Source organism: Jaculus jaculus, chromosome 2 (genome assembly GCF_020740685.1).
Source record: "Jaculus jaculus isolate mJacJac1 chromosome 2, mJacJac1.mat.Y.cur, whole genome shotgun sequence".
In the NCBI taxonomy this organism is placed as follows: domain Eukaryota; kingdom Metazoa; phylum Chordata; class Mammalia; order Rodentia; family Dipodidae; genus Jaculus; species Jaculus jaculus.
Window position 1 is genome coordinate 74,268,047 of NC_059103.1, and position 21,992 is coordinate 74,290,038.

The 21,992-nt window shown below is 38.1% G+C and overlaps 1 protein-coding gene across 7 annotated transcripts in view; it reads left to right on the forward strand.

The window, feature by feature from the left end:
• Spidr (scaffold protein involved in DNA repair) overlaps positions 1 to 21,992 on the forward strand; it is a 453,987-nt gene that overhangs the window by 298,339 nt on the left and 133,656 nt on the right. For all 7 annotated transcript variants that reach the window (XM_045143466.1, XM_045143467.1, XM_045143468.1 and 4 more), the window contains 2 exons: positions 11,175 to 11,361; positions 13,076 to 13,326. In XM_045143466.1, coding sequence (XP_044999401.1) covers positions 11,175 to 11,361; positions 13,076 to 13,326 — 438 coding nt within the window. The remainder of the gene's footprint in view (positions 1 to 11,174; positions 11,362 to 13,075; positions 13,327 to 21,992) is intronic.

Below are 21,992 nucleotides of genomic sequence, written 5' to 3' on the forward strand. Positions count from 1 at the left end.
ATAATTTTCAAGGATAATTTTGTCAACACGAGAGGTTTGGGCTGGAGAGATAACTCAGCAGTTAAGGCATTTGTTTGTAAAGCCTAACAGCCCCAGTTCACTTCTCCAGTACCCACATAAAGCCAGATGCACAAAGTGGCACATACATCTGGAGTTCGTTTGCAGGGGCAGGAAGCCCTGGCATGCCCCTTTTCCCCGTTGCTCTTCTCTGTGTCTCTCTGTGCGTTTCAAATAAGTTAATTTTAAAAAGAAGAAGAAAAATGCGATAAATGATTACAGATACTTTTAAGCAATTAAAATTGATTCACTAACTAGTGATAGTGAACTGGATTTCCATTTCTATTTGGGTAATAGTTATGCATGTATAAAAAATTCAATTTCAAGTAAATTAAAGATAAAAATTTCAAAAAGTAAAAATTCTATTAAAACTTTTTTCATTTTTATTTTATTTTTATTTGGCACAGAGAGAGAGAATGGGCATGCCAGGGCATCCAGCCACTGCAGATGAACTCCAGATTCATGTGCCACTTTGTACATCTGGCTTACATAAGGGTCCTAGGGAACCATGGTCCTTTGGCTTTGCAGGGAAACGCCTTAATCACTAAGCCATCTCTCCAGCCCTTCTTTTTCTTTTTCTTTCTTTCTTTTTTTTTCATTTTTATTTTATTTTATTTTTATTTGATAGAGAGAAAGAGAGAATGGAAAACTATTTTTAATCTATGAAAAAAAACTATTATTCTGAAACCTATTGATTGTATACTAGATTCAATAAAATTCTATTTTTTTTTTACCAAAAAAGAAGAAGAAGAGAGGTTTGCTTGAGCTGGGAAGATATCTCAGTGGCTAAAGATGCTTGCTTGCAAAGCCTACAGGTCCAGAGGTCCAGGTTTGACTCCCCAGTACCCACATAATGCCAGACACACAAAACTGTATATATCTGGTGTTTGTTTCCAGTGCTAAGAGGCCCTAGTATGCCCTAATCTCTCTCTCTCTCAAATAAATATGTAAATAAAAATATGTTTTTAAAAAGAAGAAGGGTGGGTTTGGGGGGTGTAGACCAGGGCCTTGCTTTAAACAGATGTTAGACACTTGGGCCACTTTTTGCATCTGGCTTACATGGGTGGCTTGGGTAGGCCAAGAGGTTTTGCCAGGAAGCGCTTTTAACCTCTAAGCCATCTTCCCAGTCTGTTTATTTATATTTTACTTTGTTCACAAAGGCCATTTTCATGCAACCATGTAATGTACTTCGAGCATATTCTCTCTATACCTGTATTCCCTGCTTTCCCCTTTTCATTGTTCTCCTTTGTGGCCTGAGATAGCTTTTCTTCTATTTTCATGTCATCTACACATACATGATTTTTCATATCTACACAAAATCTAAGATTCACAAGTGAGAGAAAACATGTGATATCCATCCCTATTTTTTGTATGTATTTGCATGTTCATGGATGTAGATGTAGCATATACATTTACCATGACAGTGTGTGTGGATATCAGAGGACACCTTGGATTGCTTGTCCTTGCCACCTACCTTGTTTGAGGCAGTCTTTCTATTTTCGTCACCATGTCAGTTACTAAGCTAGCTAGTCAATGAGATTCTGGAAAATTCCCATCTTTGCCTCCCTTCTCACCATTGATATGCTAGGATTTCAAATGCCTGCCATGTGTCAGTGTTATTTGTGGACTCTAGAGATCTCAACTCAGATATTCATGTGTGCACAATATGTTATTTATCCACTAAACCATCTCTTCAACCCACTATTTTTCTTTCTGAGACTGAAATAATTCTATTGTGTATTTAAACCAATTTTTCTTTATTCTTTCCTCTGTTGATGAAAATTGACATTGATTCCATAACTTAGCTATTATCAGTAGTACCGCAGTGAGCATTGCTATGCAAATATCTCTGTGATACGTTAACTTAGAGTCTTCTGAGTAAATACTGAGGAGTGGTATAGATGGATTATATGTTAGGTCTATTTTAGTTTTCTGAGGAATCTCTATACTGATGCCCATAGTGGGCGGATTAGTTTACTTTCCTCCCAGCAGTGTTAAAGTTCCCTTTGTCTGCTTCTTTACCAGCATTTGATTTTCCTGATAAGACTGCCATTCTGACTGAGCTGACTTGGAATTTTAACACAATTGCCATTTGCATTTCTCTGATGGCTAGTGATGTTGAATAGTTGTTGTCATATTTGTTGGGCATTTGTATTTCATCTTTTGAGAACTGTCTACTCATTAATCTATTACTGATTTTTTTCCTTTAGTTTTTTAAACTTTCATGTTATATTCTAGATACTAACCTGTCAGATGTATAACTAGCAAAAATTTCCTCCCACTCTTTAGATGGTCTCTTTTCTTAACTATATCCTTTGCTATGCCAAAACTTTTTAATTTCATGAGGTCCTAGTTGTCAATTGTTAGTACTATTTCCTGAGCTGCTGGAAGCCCTGTTCAGAAAGTCCTTGCCTTTAATAGTATCTTGAAGGGCTAGAGTCTACTTGCAGAGTTTTGTGCATGGTAAGAAATAAAATTCAAGCTTTAATCTAGAATAATTTGTATAAATATGAGATCTTTAATAATAAATAATACATATAAGAGCAATCTAATACATCATTCCTTCATATCCATTATTACCTATAAATGTTGTTATGCCTGTTTATAAAGAAAAATGGATTCTGTTCATATTAATGATAAAATTAAGATCATTTGGCCTGAAATTAACAAAACTGTTCTTTAATCCCAGCCTGTAGATTTCATATTTTGTATTCTACCAGCTACAGAACACTGCTACTCTGAGCAGACAGACTACACCTGGAGAAAATTGAGTCTTTCTCTTTAAGATATGCATTGCACCTGACACTACAGAGGAGCTACTTAAAGAGACTGCTAACTCAAGTCAAGAGAGGAAAAGTACTCCTCAGATTATCATTTTCTCTGCAGCATTGGAGTGGTGGGCTAATAGATTTAGGGTGTAATACTTAGATTTTCTCTTGTTCTGTAGAGTAATATCTTCATTATTAATTTAGTCAAGTCTTTCATAAAAACAAATTAGTGACTAAATCTTAAAGCCATTATGATTGCAGAAATAAGATGTTATTGGCCCACCAAGGATTTGTGTGCTGCTTCTGAAACTGGTGAACCCAGCAATGTTCCACAGAAACGCTTATTCACTGTTATGCGTGTGTGTGCTGTGTCTGGAGCATCAAGCAGGAAGGAGTTTGGTTATTCATGTTATGTGTGTGTGCTGTGTCTGGAGCATCGAGCAGGAGTTTGGTTATTCATGTTATGTGTGTGTGCTGTGTCTGGAGCATCGAGCAGGAGTTTGGTTACTCATGTTATGTTTCTGCTGTATCTGGAGCATCAAGCAAGAGTTTGGTTATTCATGTGTGTGTGCTGTGTCTGGAGCATCGAGCAGGAGTTTGGTTATTCATGTTATGTGTGTGTGCTGTGTCTGGAGCATCGAGCAGGAGTTTGGTTATTCATGTTACGTGTGTGTGCTGTGTCTGGAGCATCAAGCAGGAAGGAGTTTGGTTATTCATGTTGTGTGTCTGCTGTGTCTGGAGCATCAAGCAGGAGTTTGGCTATTCATATTATGTGTGTGTGCTGTGTCTGGAGCATCGAGCAGGAGTTTGGTTATTCATGTTACGTGTGTGTGTGCTGTGCCTGGTGCATCAAGCAGGAGTTTGGTTATTCATGTTACGTGTGTGCGTGCTGTGTCTGGAGCATCGAGCAGGAGTTTGGTTATTCATGTTACGTGTGTGTGTGCTATGCCTGGTGCATCAAGCAGGAGTTTGGTTATTCGCTGTTATGCGTGTGCTGCTTCTGGATCGTCACACTGGTGTTTGGTCAGGTAGATGTAGAACCTAATGTGGTCTAGCTTCTAGAGTTTAGAGAATAGTGAATGGTTACACACATATGTGCATATGTCAGAGTGTGCACGTTTTAGACAATACTCAAAATATGATTATGGAACCAACAGCAGCATTAATTGAACTTGTTTGAAATGCAAAATAGGGGGCTTCTGTCCTTTAGTAGTAGAGGGCTAGCATGCAAGAGGTCTTAGCCTACATCCCCTGCACTGAAAAAAAAAAGGTGAGAAACAAGGGAAGGAGGGTGGGAGGAAGGGCGGTTGTTGTGAGGATTATTTTTTGTTTTGTGTGTGTCTGTGTGTGTTTGTAGAGTATGTATGTTATGGTATATGATGCTTTGTATGAGTGTATGGTGTATGCACATGTGTGTATAGATGGGCACACCCAGTGCACATGTATGTGAAGGCCAGAGTAGAACTTCACATGTCATTTTCGATGGCTCATCTGTGCATTTCTATGAGACTGGGTCTCTCTTAGTGCAGAGCTGCCATTTTCATTCATCAAGACCCAGTGATTATTCTCTCTGCCCCCAACCTGACTGGGATTACTGATGTTTATGGCACCCAGCTTTGTGGGGGTGGTTGTTGTTGTCATTTTGTTTATTTTTGCCTGGAGGCCCTGGCATGCCCATTCTCTCTCTTTCTCTTTCTCCCTCTTTCTATCAAATAAATAAATAAATAATAAAAAATAAATAAATAAAAACTTTTCATCCCATTAGCTGCTTTGGGTCAGGTGCTTTGTCCCAGCAATAAGAGGGTAACTATAACCCTGACCAAATACCTGATAAGAAACAACTTAAGAGAAGAAGGATTTATTTTTGGCTTATATTTTGAGAAGGTATGATGTCAGGTAGCTCTGTAAGGGTGGGAAGAGCTACTGCTTACACATCTTTTGCCACAGTAGACAGACTACAGATGCATGTGCCATTTGGTGCATCTGGCTTATGTGGGTACTGGAGAATAGAATCCAGGCTAGCAGACTTTGCAAGCAAGCACCTTGCTTATGTATCTGTATGGAACAGGTAAACAGAGCAAATAGGATGTGAGCTGGGTTATAATTTTTTGTGACCCTCAAGGCACACTCCCAATGACCCACTTCCTCCAATGAGCTCTACCTCCTAAAGGTGCTACAAGCTCTCAATACAGTACCACAACCTGGACCCAGTGTTCCCACATGGAGGACATTTCACATACTAATTATAAAAAGAGATTATTCTCTCATTAGATGTAAAGAAGTTCAAAAAATTGAAATAATTTGATACAGACAAAATAAGTAGTAAATTTCAGTACTTGAATTTAAACCTAGGTTGATCTGAGTTCTGACTATGATCTTCCTTCCTCTTCAACTCTGTATTTCTATTAATTTCTGGCAAGATTTTCAGTGTTTTCTGAGTGTACCATATGTAGTCTTAAAAATAAAATTTACGTCCAGGCATGGTGGCACACGCCTTTAATCCCATCACTTGGGAGGCAGAGGTAGGAGGATCACCATGAGTTCAAGGACACTCTTGAGACCACATAGCTAATTCCAGGTCAGCCTGGACCATACTAAGACCCTACCTCAAAAAACCAAAAAAATAAATAAATAAAATTTACCAGCTGGGGAGATGACTCAGTGACTGAAAGCACTTGCTTACAAAGCTCACTGACCCAGATTTGATTCCCCAGCACCCACATAAATCCAGATGCACAAAGTGGCTCATGAATGTGCAGTTTTGAAGGAGCAAAAGGCCTGGTGTATTTACACGCGCACACACGCACATTCTCCTCCCTTTCCTCTCCTCTCTTTCTCTCTCTCTCTCTCCCTCTTTTCTCTCTCTGAAATTAATTAAATATTTCAAAATAAAATTTAAAGCTACCATGAAAAATATGATAGCTATTTCTTTAAATTACCTTTTCTAGTGTCCGTATGTCTGAGAAAGGAAAGGATCAGACCTGAGACTTGGATTTTTCTAGACTTCTGCCACTGCAAACAAACTCTAGATACATGCACCACCTGTGTATCTGGTTTATGTGGGTGCTAGGGAATCTAACCTGGGCGGTTTGGCTTTGCAGGCCATTTCTCCAGCCCTAAAAATTATATATTTTTAATTAGCTTAAAAAGAAGTAGGCTTCTATATGCCTTGTTTATAACATCTTTTGTTTTGACTAATTCTCCTTCTACTCCTTCATTTCCTCCACCTCCTTCTCATGACTCCACATATTTTATTGTTTTTATCATTAAAGTTTCACTAGCCAAGTAGCTGTTGGTTACCTTGTTGAATAGTACATGTGTAGAGGATGAGTGTAAATGTTTTTGTGCAGTTAAACTTAAGTCTCACCTTTACAGCTTCTCATTCTAACACTTGATAGGTATAAACAGATAGAGCAACATAGTTTCTGCCAGTTCTAAGACAATAGATTTTATGTCTCCCATCTATTCCTATGTGCCTGAAGCCAACCATCTCATGTCTGTCTTTGTCACTTCCCTTTCTTGTGCATGTGCTCTTTCAGGACCTGGATGCCAAAATTCCAGTAGAACACTTACCTTTCCTCCAAGGATAACACTTCTCAAGCATTAATTCCAAGCATGTCTTCAAAGAATGAAAATAAAATCTAGACTCTGTATCCCTAAAAGCTACAATTTTTAGTCTAACTCCTTTAGCTAGGTAAATTTACAAAAAAAGTTTGTAAGGAATAGAAAGAAAAACATTTCTATTTGTTTTCAATTTCCTTAATGTCACTACATTAATCCCCATTAATCTATAAATTCTCTCTACCAGTCACCTCAGATATATGCACATTCTTGCAAGGCAGTAAAGCAAATCAGTCTGATGTTAGGATTTGGAGTAAATATGGTTTGCTTTCTAAGATGGTTAAGGTAAGCTATAGTTAAGTCAACTTGTCTCAGTATATATATGTTCTCTACCAGATATCATTGTGATTCAATTATTTGCTAGGCACAGAAAGGATTAAAGAATGGTAGTATGAAAATAGAACCAGAATAAAATATCTCAGAAATCTAGGGCGTTGTGAAAAGGGTTTTTCATGTGTGGCAATGTTGACAGTAAAGGAGAATTGAAAGATCATGTATTTTCTTCTCTGATCTCAGCAGTATTTTTTCAAGTACATTAAATTTTTGTTTACTGTTGGTCTAATATATAACATTTTCAGGTAAGGAGTGATAAAAGCCTTTTGTTTGTTTTCTGCTTTGTTTTGTTTGTATATTCATTTGTTTGTATTAAGACAGCATCTCATTATTTAACCCAAGCTGCCTTGAACTCTTGGTTCTCTCCCTCACCCTTACCAGTGGTATATACTGAAACCTTTCCTGGAGGCTGTAGGAAAGAAACTATCAAAACACAGTCACAGGGCTAAGTTGCACGATCAACATCAGGAACCACACATGGGAGTATGGCAGCCTTTACAATCAGACTTTTGAAGGAATACTCACTGGCAGGTCTAGAATCTATGACTCAGCATTATAAAGGGTTGCCTAGAGGTGAAAACAGCATTCAGAACCCAACTCTGACATCTGTAGAACATTTATCTAAACACCAAAGTATATACATTCTGCTCAGTGTCCCAAGGTACCTCCTTAGGACATATAAAACATATATTAGGATGCAAAACCAGTGTTAACATAAGGAAATCTGAAATATTTTCTTGTATTCTATCTAACCACAGTGGAATGAAATCACAACACAAAGCGTACACAAAGTCATGGAGACTGGACAACAAACACACTGTTAAATGATGAGTGAGTCACTGAACAAATCAAAGAGATTATATTCTTAAAATCAAATTAAAATAAAAACATAACATACCAAAACCTATGGAATATAATGAAAATAGCCCCATGACATAAGTTTATAGCTACAAGTGACTACATTAAAAAAAAAAAATCAGAGAGATCACAAATGAACAACTTAATGGTGTACCTTTGGGCTTTGAAAGAACAAGCCAAACCCAAAAGCAGTAAACAGATATAAATAATTAAGATCCTGGCAGAATTTAATGAAGTTGAAATGAATAAGAAGAGTCAATGAAACAAAGAGTTACTTCTTTGAAAAAGTAAATAAGAGGTTGGAACGATGGCTAAGTAGCTAAGGCACTTGCCTATGGAGCCTAAGGACTCATCATGTTTGACTCTCCAGATTCCATGTAAGCCAGACACACAAAACTGAGGCAAGCACAAGATTGTACATGCCCACTAGGTGGCGCAAGCATCTGTAGTTCAATTGCAGTGGCTGAGGCCCTGGCACACCAATTCTCTCTTTCTCTCTAAAACAAAAAGAGTAAGATTGGCAAACCTTTTGCCAAAATAAGCAAATGAAATATAAGATACAAATTAATACAATTAGTGATGAAAAGGTAGACATTTAAACAAGTGAAATTCAGAAAATCATCAGGATGTACCTTAAAAATTTATATTGCACTAAACTAGAAATTCTTTTTAAAAAAAGAATGCATGAATCTCTTAGACAGATAAATAAGAACTACCAAAATTAAAACAAGATGAGATAAACAATTTATCACCTTTAACAAGTAATGAGATTGAAACACTAACAAAAAATTCTCCCAGGCTAGAGATATAGTGGTAGATTACTTGCCTATCATGCACAACGCTCTAGGTTCAATACTAAGTACTGTAAAAATATTTTTAAACTAAATTTATAAAACATCTGGGGTGCAGCATGAAAGGAGGGGGAGCTCCCCCAGCTGAAAAAATAGTTTAGGTCCAAACGAGTTCACTATCTAATTCTGTGAATCCTTTAAAAGCAAGAGATAATACCAGTGCCTCTTAAACATAAAATAGAAAAGGAAGACAATAGCAAAGTGTTTTTACAAAGCCAGTGTTACCCTGATACCAACACCAGATAAAGACACAACAAAAAAAATTGTAGCCTAATCTCCTTGATAAACATAGATGCAAAAATTCTCAATAAATTACTTCCAAACCATGTTCAAGAACACATCACAAAGATATTCATCCTAATCAAGTTGGCTTCATCCCAAGATGAAGAGATGATTAAGTATATTGAAATCAATAGACTATGGACAGAAATCACATGATCATCTTAATAGATGTTTTCTCTCCTTTGTGGTTCCTAGTTTTTACCATTTATTTATTTATTTATTTATTTATTTATTTATTTATTTGCAAGAAAAGAGAGAGAGAATGGGTATACCAGGGTCTCTAACCACTGCAAACAAACTCCAGATGCATGTGTCACTGTGCATGTGCCTCTATGTTGGTAATGGAGAATCGAACCCAGGTTGTTAGGCATTGTGAGCAAACACCTTAACCACTGAATCATCTCTCCAATGCCCTATTTTTATATAGATGTGTAGCTTTGTATATATATTTGACATGAAAGCTGAAGAGAAATTGTGTGATGACAACAAAAGGAACCAGCAGGAGTAAGGACTAGTGAGAAAGAGAAGGGTACAGATTAATGAGATATATTCAATAAATATTATGTAGCTAGAAATGACTTTATGTAGCTCAGTACCATGAACAATGAAAATACACAATGAAAAAAATTTTAATTAACTAAACAGAATATAATTTTTTAAAGTTCCACATAAAAAATAATCAGAATGTTGAACATTTTTTAAATATGTTTGCCATTTGTGTTTCTTTTTTTTTGTTTGTTTGTTTGTTTGTTTGTTTGTTTTTCAAGGTCGGGTCTTACTCTAGCCCAGGCTGACCTGGAATTCACTATGGAGTCTCAGGGTGGCCTTGAACTCACAGCCATGATCCTCCTACTTCTGCCTCCCAAGTGCTGGGATTAAAGGCATGTGCCACCATGCCCAGCTGTGTTTCTTTTTCTTGAGGAGTCTGCTCATCTCATCCCATTTATTGATTGGCAGAGTTTGTTGGTATTTACCTTTTATAGTTCTTTATATGTTATTAATATCAAACTCTTATGAGATGTAGCTGGCAAATTTTTTTCTTCTCTTCTGTAGGCTTCCTATTCACTCTGCTGATTTATTGATTCTTGAGGCTATTGCTTGTGCTTCTAGAGCAGCATTCAGAAAGTTCTTACCTATACCTGTAAGTTCCAGAGAACTCCCTATAAAGTAAAGCTCCTTCACTTTGGGTGGGAATGTAAACTGATGCAGCCACTGAGGAAATTAGTGTAGCTAGAACTTCTGTGGAAAGAAGATCCCTGCCTTTTTTCCAATCTTGGTTCTCACTGTTTTCACCACTAATCATGTCAACTACAAAACTTTTGTAGTTGCCATTTATTGTTGATAAAGTTTCTATTTGTAGTTCAGTCAGTTTTTCATCATGAGTAAGTATTTTCCTAGAATAAATGTGTCACATGTAGCTCTTGCCTTTATCTAATTATTTATTTATTTACCAGCACCTATTGCTATTTCCTGGTTGTTAGGTCCTTCAGGGACTAGGGCACAGCAGAAGCACAAAGAATTCCCAGGTACTTGGAGCTGGGTCAGTCCTCATAGGTCTGGGACAGTGTTCCTCCTTGTCTCCACCTTTCAATGTAATCATGTTTACTTTCTGTGCATTGTTAGGTATTTTAATCAGAATGGGGAAAGTATGTCATCTTCCTCCTCAAAGCTGAAATCCCAATTTTACCTATTAACAACATATCCAGATTTAAAGAATAGGCACTAAAGTGTTTTATTTCATCAGAGGACTGAGAGGAACCTGGGCCTTTCTTTATGTCTGTGCCAGCCATTTCAGTGACCATGGCCATTTAGTAACAAAGATAAAAGTTACTTCAGCAATTACTGTTATATAATTTGAAAGACTATAAGTATTGAAATATCTAAAATTTTTTCATTGGTAAATAATATTCAGTTCATTGCTTAAGCTCTTCTTTTAGTCTAGGAAGTCTTTGCTCATTCTGTGTACCTGTATTTCTCCCTGAGATATCTTGGGTCTCCCTGAGAAATCTCAAGCCTGGAAACTGAAAGGATTTTCTACCATTCCTGACACAGGACTGTCACTGGGAAAGTCACACTTGCACCTTATGACCTTTAGTGACTGCTCACTGGCATGTCTTTCCTATCTTTTGTTAATGACTGTCTATCATGAGGCCAGCTGTCCCTCCATGAACTGGCCTTGTCTTGCTATCCATCATTGGGGCCACTTTTGGTCAGTGCACAGGCATAATTTTAGCTACCTGTAGCAGCATTCCATGTTTAGCAAAAACTCTCTCTCTCTCCCTCTCTCTCTCTCTCTCTCTCTCTGTGTGTGTGTGTGTGTGTAGAGAGAAGAGGGAGGAAGGGAGGGAGGGAGGAGAGAATCCAAATTGCAAGTAAACTCCTGAATTTCTTTTTCTTTTTTCAGGCAAAAACTTATCATCCCAAGTGGAAGTTGCCCTGTTATTCTAAATACTTACTTTTGTCAGAAAGTTGTTGCCAAAGAAACAGCTCATGAAGTGTACTGTCGGGATATATCACTTCCAAGAAGAAACATTACTTTGGCTCAGACCTTTAGAATTAAGGATCTAACAGTTAATTCACCTGAAAATCAGGTAAATTCTCATTGGTTCAGAGGATTTATACTTGCAAGAGTACTTATGTCTGGATTTGAGATATAAACGAGGAACTTCATCGTTCCCAAATATATATGCCAAGGACATCTTATTATTGTTATGTCTGAAGATAAGAAAGCCTGTAATATTTATGGTCTTTTTACAATCTTTCATACTTCTTATTATATATTTTAGTTTGTTCTAACTTAGTAGAGTATATCAAAGTATTTTCTGTTCTTTTTTAAATAATAGTTTTCCTTTATTTTTAAAAGTCATTTTGTTCTTTTCCATGATATCTCTATCCTACCCTTTGAGAGAGAAAGAGTTTTATAAGCTTAAAGTTATATGGTAGACAATGATTCAGTGGGGAGGGAGGGCCTGAGCCATGGTCATTTCACCAGCAATGGGTATGGTATGTTCCCCTGGACACTCTGCTCTGAGAGTCAGTGTGCTTCCAGTTCACTGGCTTTAAACCTACTGAGTCACTAGAATCACCATAAAACACAACACTGAGACTGACAGATGGAGGAAGGGAAAATAAAGTACAGAAGCCTTCATTCTGTTTTGTACCACATAAAGCAAAAATCTTCCATTGACTATAAAAAATATGGAGGAAATATTGAAAAGTAGAATACTCTAATCAATTTATTGGTACCATTTAAGTGTGACCCAAAGTATGTTTTTATATAGTTATGCTTTGCAAAACTTTTGAGGTATGTTTCATCTCATAACAGTGGCAGTGAAGCTGCCCTGTAATATATTGGCATAGATCTTTGAAACCATGTCTCTGGTTCACATCCTACCTCAGTAACTTTTTGCTAACTGTCCTTCAGCAGTTTCTTTGCATCTCAGTTTGACCTATGAGAGTCCCTGTGGTCTTTTTGAAGATGAACATTAGTGTATAAAGAACAGAACCTGGAAGATAGGCAGTACTTCAGAAGTATTGTTGTCTTATAATCATTGATGCTATTAGACAGACTTGTTGGGAGAACACATGAGCATGGCAGGTATGTAACTGAACACATTGCACTTATAAGCACCTAATAAAATGGTGTGTTTGTTTTTATAAACCCTAGTATTGCAGTCATGTTCACATTGCTGGTAGAAGTCACCCAACCCAGAGCAGCTTGTAGGAATAAAGAGTTTATTTTGGCTTACAGGCTCGAGGGGGAAGCTCCATAATGGCAGGGGATATAATGGCATAAGCAGAGGATGGACATCATCCCTGGGCTAACATCTGGTGGACAATAGCAACAGGAGAGTATGCCAAACACTGACTTGGGGAAACTGGCTATAACACCCATAAGCCCTCCCCCAACAATAACACTGTCTCCTGGAGGTGTTATTCCCCAAATCTCCATTAGCTGGGAACCTAGCATGCAGAACACCTAAGTTTATGGGGAACACCTGAATCAAACAACCACACCTAGTCATTCTTTGGAAAACAAAAAATTACCATGAGGTATTTAACAGCAGGACTGTTCACTTGGTATTCTGTTAGGAAAAAATGTGCTCAAATGTACTTACCCACCTTCCTTACTTCAGCAGGGCTAGTAAACAGGCAGATGTAGAGGCCCACACTACATGTTTATTTTCTTTATCATTCTTTCAGTGCAGTACAGGTGTTTTAGGAATTGCCTAATATGTCATTATTTGGTGGGCAGCATGATATTGTAAACCAAACTGAAACAGCTCCCTTTGCATGTCTTGCCAGATTGTATGTAGTGGCCTGCCCAGCATGGGCACAGGCTGGACCCACAAGTATGAAGAGGCAACACAATACCCTGAAGTTGATGCTCCTCTGAGGGATTCTCTCCTGGACATTGTAGAAAGCCAGAGAGCTGCCCCATGGTCTGGAGTCGGAGTCCGGGTTGTAGTGCAAAGGGTTTACTCCCTTCTTGGAAAAGATGGCACCAGGGCCCAGCAGGGACACATCATGGTGCACAAAAACGTACCTGAAACACGGTGAGTAGCAAACAAACAGCATAAGTGGGGAGAAGCACACAGGCAGAGTTGTTAAGAAAGGCTGCTCCCAGAGGAAATTTCTAGGTTTTGTTCACTATGTCTGTAGGTTGTTTTCTATATCTTTTTCTTATATCAAAATTTGGATCATGTAGTATAACAAAGGAATTTGTATGAAAAATCCTACTAAAAATTGAAGTTAAACTAGGAGTAGTGACACATATCTTAATCCTGCCACTAGGGAAATAGAGACAGGAGATCAGAAAAGCTTAAGGTCAACCTGAGTTACACAGGGAGTACTGTGAATATTTTTTTTGCAGTTCGCTTCTTATTGTTGGTAGAAAGTACCTGACAAAAGCAGTCTATGGGAGGAAAGGGCTTCTTTTGGCTTACAGACTCTAGGGAAAGCTCCACAATGGCATGTGGGAAAAACAATGGCATGAGCAAAGGGTAGACATCCCCACCTGGCCAACATCAGGTGGACAACAGCAGCAGGTGAGGGGAGGCTGGCTATAACCCATAAGCCTGCCACAAACAACACACCTCCAGCAAGGTTCCGATTCCCAAATTGCCATCAGCTGGGGATCAAGCATTCAGAACACAAAAGTTTATGATGAAAAGTAGTACCAGAATCAAACCACCACAATTTTTGTGCAAGTTTTTGGTTTAAAAATCCATTTTTTATTCTCTTGGGTGTATGCCTAGCAATGGAATATCTGGGATTGTGTGGTAAATCTATAGATTAATTCTTAGAGAAACTGAGAAATTGCCTATTTTTCAAGGTAGCTGCACCATTTCCCATTCCCACTAGCAGTGTATGAATTCTTGACAAAACTTGTTTGTCCTTTTGATTATAGCTGCTATTATAGCTATAGGTGAGAAGTAGTACCTGATAATTGGTTTTTGAGCACTTTTTTGTACTTATTAGCCTTTTATATGTCTTCCTTGGTAAAAAGTTTCCAAATACTGTGCCTGTTTTATAAATTGGGTTCTTTTTCTTTTCCTTGTAAGTTATAGGAGTTCTTTATATATTCTGGATATAAATCCCTTACCAGATGTATGGTTTATAAGTTTTTTTTTTTCTGTCTATGTGTTTTTTCACTTTTGATAGTGATCTTGGAAACACAAAGGTTTATAATGTTGATGATTTACTATTTATCTCATTGTCATTGTAGCTGCTTGTGCTTTTGGTTTGTAGCTAAGAAATCATTGCCTGGTCCAAGGTCATAAAAACTTTGATGCTATCTTCTGTCAGTTTTATGATTTGTGTTCTTACATTTAGACCTATGATACATTTGATTTAATTTGTTGTATGGCCCACATTGTGGATTAGGCTCTTCTTGTAGGTAATTATTATATTTAGTAGGATATAACTACCACTTTATGCAAATTCCTTGCTTAGTATACATGTCCCCAAATATGTTTCAGTTAAGTGTATCTTCCTGGCATTTACTGAAATTTAAATGATGTTATGTTCTTGTGTGCATGCCATTTCTTTCTCTCTATGCCTGATTTCTGTAACACAGGTGATGGGGATCATGTTCAGGTCCTCATGTTTGAGCAGCAAGTGTTGTCACCTTTTCAGCCATCTCCCCAACCCTCTTCCCTTCTAGATGGCAGAAAATTGATCTACTTTTCTACCCTTTGTGTCTTTTATGCATTTATCAGTTTATTGATCTAGTATCAGGTTATAGCTGATAGGCATTTTAAAAATATTTTTATTGGGGGCTGGATAGATGGCTTAATGGTTAAGGCACTTGTCTGTAAAGCCTAAGGACCCATGTCTGATATTCCAGGTCCCATGTAAGCCAGACTCATAAGGTGATATGTGCACAAAGTGGTGCACATGTCTGGAGTTCAGTTGCACTGGCACACTAATAATCTCCCTCTCTCTCACTCTCTCTGTCATCTCTGTCTCTCATAAAAATTATTTATTTGCAAGCACAGAAAGAATGGGCATGCCAGGGCCTCTGGTCACTGCAAATGAATTCCAGATGCCTGTGACACTTTCTGCATCTGGCTTTATGTGGGAACTAGGGAATCAAACCCAGGCCATTGTACTTTGCAAGCAAGTGCTTTAACCATTGAGCCATCTCTCCAGCTCCCTGATTGAAATTTTAATTGTTTCATAGTGAAATCGGAGATATAAACCATCTGAAATCAATAGGCTAATGTTCTTTAATTTTAAATATTCTATAATATCAACCTATGTGCATTGACTCATGCTGTTATTTGTAGCCATTATACTTTGAATAATGACCACCGTGAACTTACGGATGCTGTGACAACAACAGTGAAATTTCCATGTCCTTTTCCCATATATTATGCCAGTAAATAGTCTTGAAAGGAACAGTGCACAATAACAACAACCTGATGTTATGACTGCAAAAAACTATTTTAAAATTCCATTAATTATTAGAGGGACTCTTTAGAAAGAAAGAAGGGGTTCAGTAAAGAGAGTATAGTGGGACTGGAGAGATGGCTTTGCGGTTAAGGCGTTTGCCTGCAAAGCCAAAGAACCATGGTTCGATTCCCCAGGACCCACATTAGCCAGATGCACAAAGGGGCATACATGCCTGGAGTTCATTTACAATGGCTAGAGGCCCTGGCACACCCATTCTCTCTCTCCCTCCGCCCCTTCTTCTCCCTCTTTCTCTGTCAAAGAAAGAAAGAAAAGAAAGAAAACAGGGGAGGGGAGACAAAAAAAGGTGGTGGGAAGGGATTATAATAAGGGCACATTGTCTATATGTGTGGAGGCTGTCAATAAAATACTTAAAAATACAAAGTTTTGATAATGGAATAAAATTCTAGTATAATTTTCTTGAATAATATCTAGACATGGTATATTCCCCCATAGTAAGTTCATTTTGACTGTGCCACAGTGATTTTCCAGCTCCCTTTATCACGATCAAGAATGATTTCAAAGTCGTTCTATATAAAAGTCATGGAAATTTTCCTTCCTCATTTTTGACCTCTTTTCCCTGGAAAGTTTTGTTTTCTGTAAAGACTCTGTAGACCTGCAATAGTCTGTGTCCCTCCCCAACCCCTTTTGTGCATATAACAACTCCCTGAGCAACTCTGAAGTCACATTAGAATTTTCAGATGCCAGGACAGAGAAGCACCACGGGAGACAGAGAAAAGAGCCTGGCAGAGTCTACAGGAGTAGGCAAGTACAAATATACAAGCATAGAGTCAGTTGGTTGGCTATAGGGTCAAGAAGCATATGCATACTGAGATCAAGTCTGACTTGACTTCCAGCCCTGGCAAAGCTGGGACACCTTGCTGTCTCTCTCCTCACCACTTGCCTTGCCAAGTGACCTACTCTGCCCTCTCACATCTACTGCTAGGCCCTAGAGCTTAGTGCAGCCAGCTGGCAGACTTGAGAAACTAGCTCTTGTGCTGATTTCTGGCTCTCCAGTTCTAAATAGCTTGAGCCAAATTATCTTCATCTGCACAGATAATTCAAGTAAACAGATCCTCACAAACAATTCTTCAGATGGTAGGGAGGGGGGAGGAGAAGAAGAAAAAGAGAAGGAGAAGGAGGGAAGGAGGAAGGAAGGGTAGAAGGGAGACAGGCAGGCTATAGTATATGAAGATTTTACTCTTGTTTCTTCCTGACTTGTTGATCTGGCAATAATATTACCAATGTTCTGAAACTTCACATCTCTTTCTTAAAACTTTTTCATTGATGACTTCCTTAAATATAAACAGTATCACAAGGCATGGTGACACATACCTTTAATCCCAGTACTTGGGATGTAGATTTGGTGGGGGGGGGGAGCTCAGAGTGAGTTTTGCCTCAATCTGGGCTAGATTGAGACCCTGCGTCAAAGAAAACAGCATAAACATAAACAATATACCATGATGATAATCCCTTCCCACTTCTCTCCTTTTTCCCCCTCCCAAGTCACCCCTCCACTAAATCCCTTCTTCCCAACTAGTCTTTCTTCTATTTTGATATCATCATTTTTTTCTTCCTATTATTCAGGTCTTGTGTGCATAGCTTCAGCCACTTTGTGTTCATAAATATCTAGGCCACTTTGTGTCTAGAAGACAGTATTAAGAGCATTCCTCACCTTTGGCTCTTACATTCTGTACACCACCTCTTTCACAATGGTTTCTGAACCTCAGAGGATGTGATACATACAGATGTCTCATTTAGTGCTAAACGCTCCACTGTTAGTCTCAGCACTTTTGTCAGTTTTGAGTCTGCCCAGTGGTCACCAATGTCTGACAAGAGAAGCTGCTCTAACCAAAAGTGAGAGTAGCCTTAATATTTGAGCACAAACATAAGTCTTTAGGGAGCACCTTGGGGGATATAGTATATTTGTTTTAGGCAGACATTAGTAATAGTTTGCCCCTAGGGTTTATGATGTCCCAAGCCATAGGCTTTTGAATAAGTTTTCAGTACCAGGCTTAAATTTCCCCCTGTGGAGCAGGCCTCAAGTCTAATCCAGGAAGAGTTGGTTTCCCTCAAAAGACATGCCACCGCTGCATCATGTGGCACATTTGGCCTGGCTGACTAGCTGTAAAGCTTTCAGGGTCCTCTGCTGGTTAAGATCACTGGTGAGTTTTCTCCCCAACAGGCTGCATAGCTCTTCCTAGCATCCTGACAAGTCAACAGCTGGCTCAGCTCCAGCTGGATTTCTCAGTGACCTGTAGCCCAAGCATCTAGAGTCTTCTGCAATAGTGTCTTATCATCTAGTTCTGCTGAGCAGCCAAGAGCCTTGGAAATAGTCTGCAATGTTTTGGGAGCACCAGGGTGCCTCCCTGACAAGCAATTCACTGGAAAGTATCCCACCCCTGGCACTGCAATTTTTCTTATAATACTCTATGGCTTTTGGACATAACATTATCTACCTCTACAAGATACTTCTGCCCACACTTTTTTTTTAACATATATATTATTAGTGAAGAACTAAATTTTCATATGGCTTATTCACAACATCTTTAATTTTTTACTGTTAATTTTTTCTTATTTTATTTTTAAATATTTATTTATTTATTTGAGCAAAAGAAAGAGAATGAGTGTACCAGGGCCTTTAGTCACTGCAAATGAACTCCAGAAGCATGAGCCACCTTGTGCATTTGGTTACCTGGGTACTGGGGGAGGTGAACCTGGGTCCTTAGGCTTCTTAACCATTAAGCAATCTCTCCAGCCCACATCTTTAATTTTGATTAACCCTCCTCCCATCCCCTCCTATCCTTTTTTCCCTCCCCTAACCCCACTTAACCATTCCACCCCAGTATTCTGTCCCTCTACTTATATATCTACTATACCTTCCCCTTAAGCTCTCCCTTCTCCTCCCTCCCTCATAGTCCCTTTCTAGCTTCCTGGTCTCTACTTCTGACTTTTAGTCTAACTCATATACATGTCTAAATACTTGAAGCTAGGATCCACATATAAGAGAGAACTATATGGCATCTGACTTTCTTGGGCTAGGTTACCACACTTAGTATAGCCTTTTCCAGAACCATCTGTTTTCTATAAATTTCAGAATTTCTTTTTTTCTTTACAGCTGAATTAAACTCCACTGTGTACATATACTGCATCTTCATAATGTGTTCATCAGTTAAAGGACATCTAGGCAGGTTCCATTTCCGAGATCCCTACTCTTTAAATCTCTTCCTCCCTTCTTATGGTACCATTTCTGATATCAAGTCACACACGCACACACACACACATGCACGCAAACACACACTACTGTATGATATTTATCTATCTAAACCTGGTTTGTGTAGCAAGTACACATGGATGGCCTATCTTATAATCCTTTAGATACACTACCCTGCAGTATTACAACTGGGAACTCTACTTTTTATTATTTGGAGGTACCTAATACTCATTTCTATAGTGGCTGTACTGTTTTACATTCCCACCATCAGTGTGGTATAATAGAATAGAGGACCCAGAGCCTTTCCCCCATCCTAATCAGGAGGTAGTTCCTATTCTAACTGGGTAAGATAGAATCTCAAAGTAGTCTAGATTGAATTTGTATTTCATTGGTGGCTAGGAATTTCAAATGCTTTTTCGAATATTTATTGGCCACTTATACTTCCTTTGAGAATTTTTTGTTCAATTCATTAGTCCGTTTATTGGTCGGATAACTTTGGGGTTGGTGTTTAATGCTTAGAGTTCTTTATAGATTCTAGATGCTAACCCTCTACATGTTGTATGGTTGGACAGTGATTTTTCTCCCATTCTGTAGGCTGCCTCTTCAATCTGCTGATGGTTTTCTTTAGTGTACACAAGCTTCTTTTAATTTCACAGAATTGTGTTTGCCATCCTTGTGATTGTTTCTTGTACTATTATAGTCTTTTTTTGTCAAGTTCTTACCTATGCCTATATTTTGAAGGGTTTTAATGTAGGGTTTCCTCTAGCATTTACAGGATTTCAGATCTTATGTTAAAGTCTTTGATCCATTTTAGGATCCTTTTTTATTTATTTGCAAGAGAGAATTTTAATCCTTTTTTTTTTTTATTGGCACACTATGGCCTCCAGCCTGTTGCACTCAAACTCCAGATGTGTGAGCCACCTTGCGCACATGCATCACCTTGTGCATCTGGCTTACGTGGGTTCTGGGGAGTTAAATTTGGGTCCTTAGGCTTCTCAAGGAAGCACCTTAACCACTAAACCATCTCTCAACCTAATTCACTTTAAATTGATGTTTATAAGATGAGAGATGTGTCTCTAGTTTCATTACTTTGACATGTGGAAATTCACTTTTTCAAGCACCTTTTGTTGAAGAGGCATCTTGTTTTTCCAATATATATTTTTTGATACCTTTGTCAAAATGAAGCTATAGCTATGTGTGATTCTTTCTTCCTGAGTTCTCTTTTCTATTCCATTGATCAGTTTATATGTTTTTGCGCCAGTGTCATCCTGTTTTTGTTGTTATGGCTCTTTAGTATATAGTCTGAGATATATTGTAATGCCTCCAACATTATTCTTTCTGCTTGAGATTTCTTTGGGTATGTGAGGCCCTTTGTGCTTCTGTATGAATTCTAGGGAATCTTTCTAGCTCTGTGAAGAATGTAATGAGATTTTGATGAGGATTGCATTGAATATTTAGAGGACTTGTTGTAATAGCAGTTGCATCATTGAGACTGCCAATCTGTGAGCAAAGACAGTCTTTATAACTTCCAATCTCTTCTTCAGTTTCATTCATTCACTGTTTTAAAATTTTCCTTGTAGAGATTTTTCTTTTTATAGTCCAGATGAGTCCTTAATTTAAAGTTATTATAAGGTTTTTGTTTGTTTGTTTGGTTGGTTTGGTTATTTGTTATTGTTATAACTGGATTTTTTTCTGATTTATTTCTCAACAAGTTTGTTACTAGTATATAGAAAAGCTGATTTTTGTACATTGATTTTGTATCTTGCTACTTGGCTAAAAGTGGCTATCAGATCTAAGAGGGGTTTTTTGGTAGAATCTTTAGGACCTTTTAAGTGTGGAATCATATTTGCAAATATGGAATCTTTGATCTCTTCCTTTCCTATTTGTATCCCATATATTTATTTTTCTTATATTGAATAAGAGTCAAATTAGTAGAAACTCTGTTCTCATTCCTAATTTTAAAGTGAATGATTTCATGTTTGTTTGTTTTTTTTTTTTTCAGTTTTTTGGGGGAAGGAAGGGGTTGGGTTTTTTGAGGTAGGGTCTCATTTTAGCTCAGACTGACCTGGAATTCACTATGTAATTTTAGTGTGGCCTTGAACTCATGGTGATCCTCCTCCCTCAGTCAGTGCTAGGATTAAAGGCATGTGCCACCACATCCAGCTTAGTTTTATTCAGTTATTAATGGTAGATTTGGTGATAATTTTTGTAGCCCTGTTTATCAGAGAAATTAGTTTATAGTTCTCCCTTCCTAAATACCCCCTGCATTTAATCCCTTCTTTCTAAGGTGTCTTTCTTCTATTTTGACATTATCACTGTTTCTTCTCTAAATAAGCAAGTCTTGTGTAGGTAGTCTCAAACACTGTAAGTTCATGAAGACCACAGCCACTTTGTGTTTGGAAGACAGTACTGCAAAGCACTCTTCCCCTCCTTTGGCTCTTACATTCTTTCCACCACTATTCTAGAATGGTCTAGGAGCCTTGGTGTGATACAGATGTCTAATTCAGTGCTAAACACTCCACTTACACTTCTTCTCAGCACTTTGATAAGTTTTAAGTCTCCCCAGCGGTAACCACCATCTGAAAAGAAAAGCTTCTCTAACCAAAAGTGAGAGTAGATGGGCATAAACATAAATGTTTAGAGGGCAGTTTAGTTGGTATAATATATCCATTAGCCAGACAACAGTGGTAGATTCCCCCACCTAAGTCTTTTGACCTCCTCAGCTATGGGCTTTTGATTAGGTTTTTAGTACCATGCAAACATTCCCTCCCATGGGCTGGGTCTCATCCAATCAAAGAGTAAAGCAGACATACCACCATTGCACCATCTGGTACAGTTGGCTTGGGTAGCCCAGCTGTAAAGCTTGCATGGCCCATTGTTGAAGAGCCAATTTCTTGCTTGACTATTTCTGTGCACTATTTGTTTACCCTCTATTTCATTAACTTCTGCCTTGAACTTTATTGTTCACTGACGTCTACAGCTTTTTCATGTGACTCATTTTCCTAAAACCTTGACTCGAGTCATTATTTTCTTGAGATTGCTCTAATTTTTGTA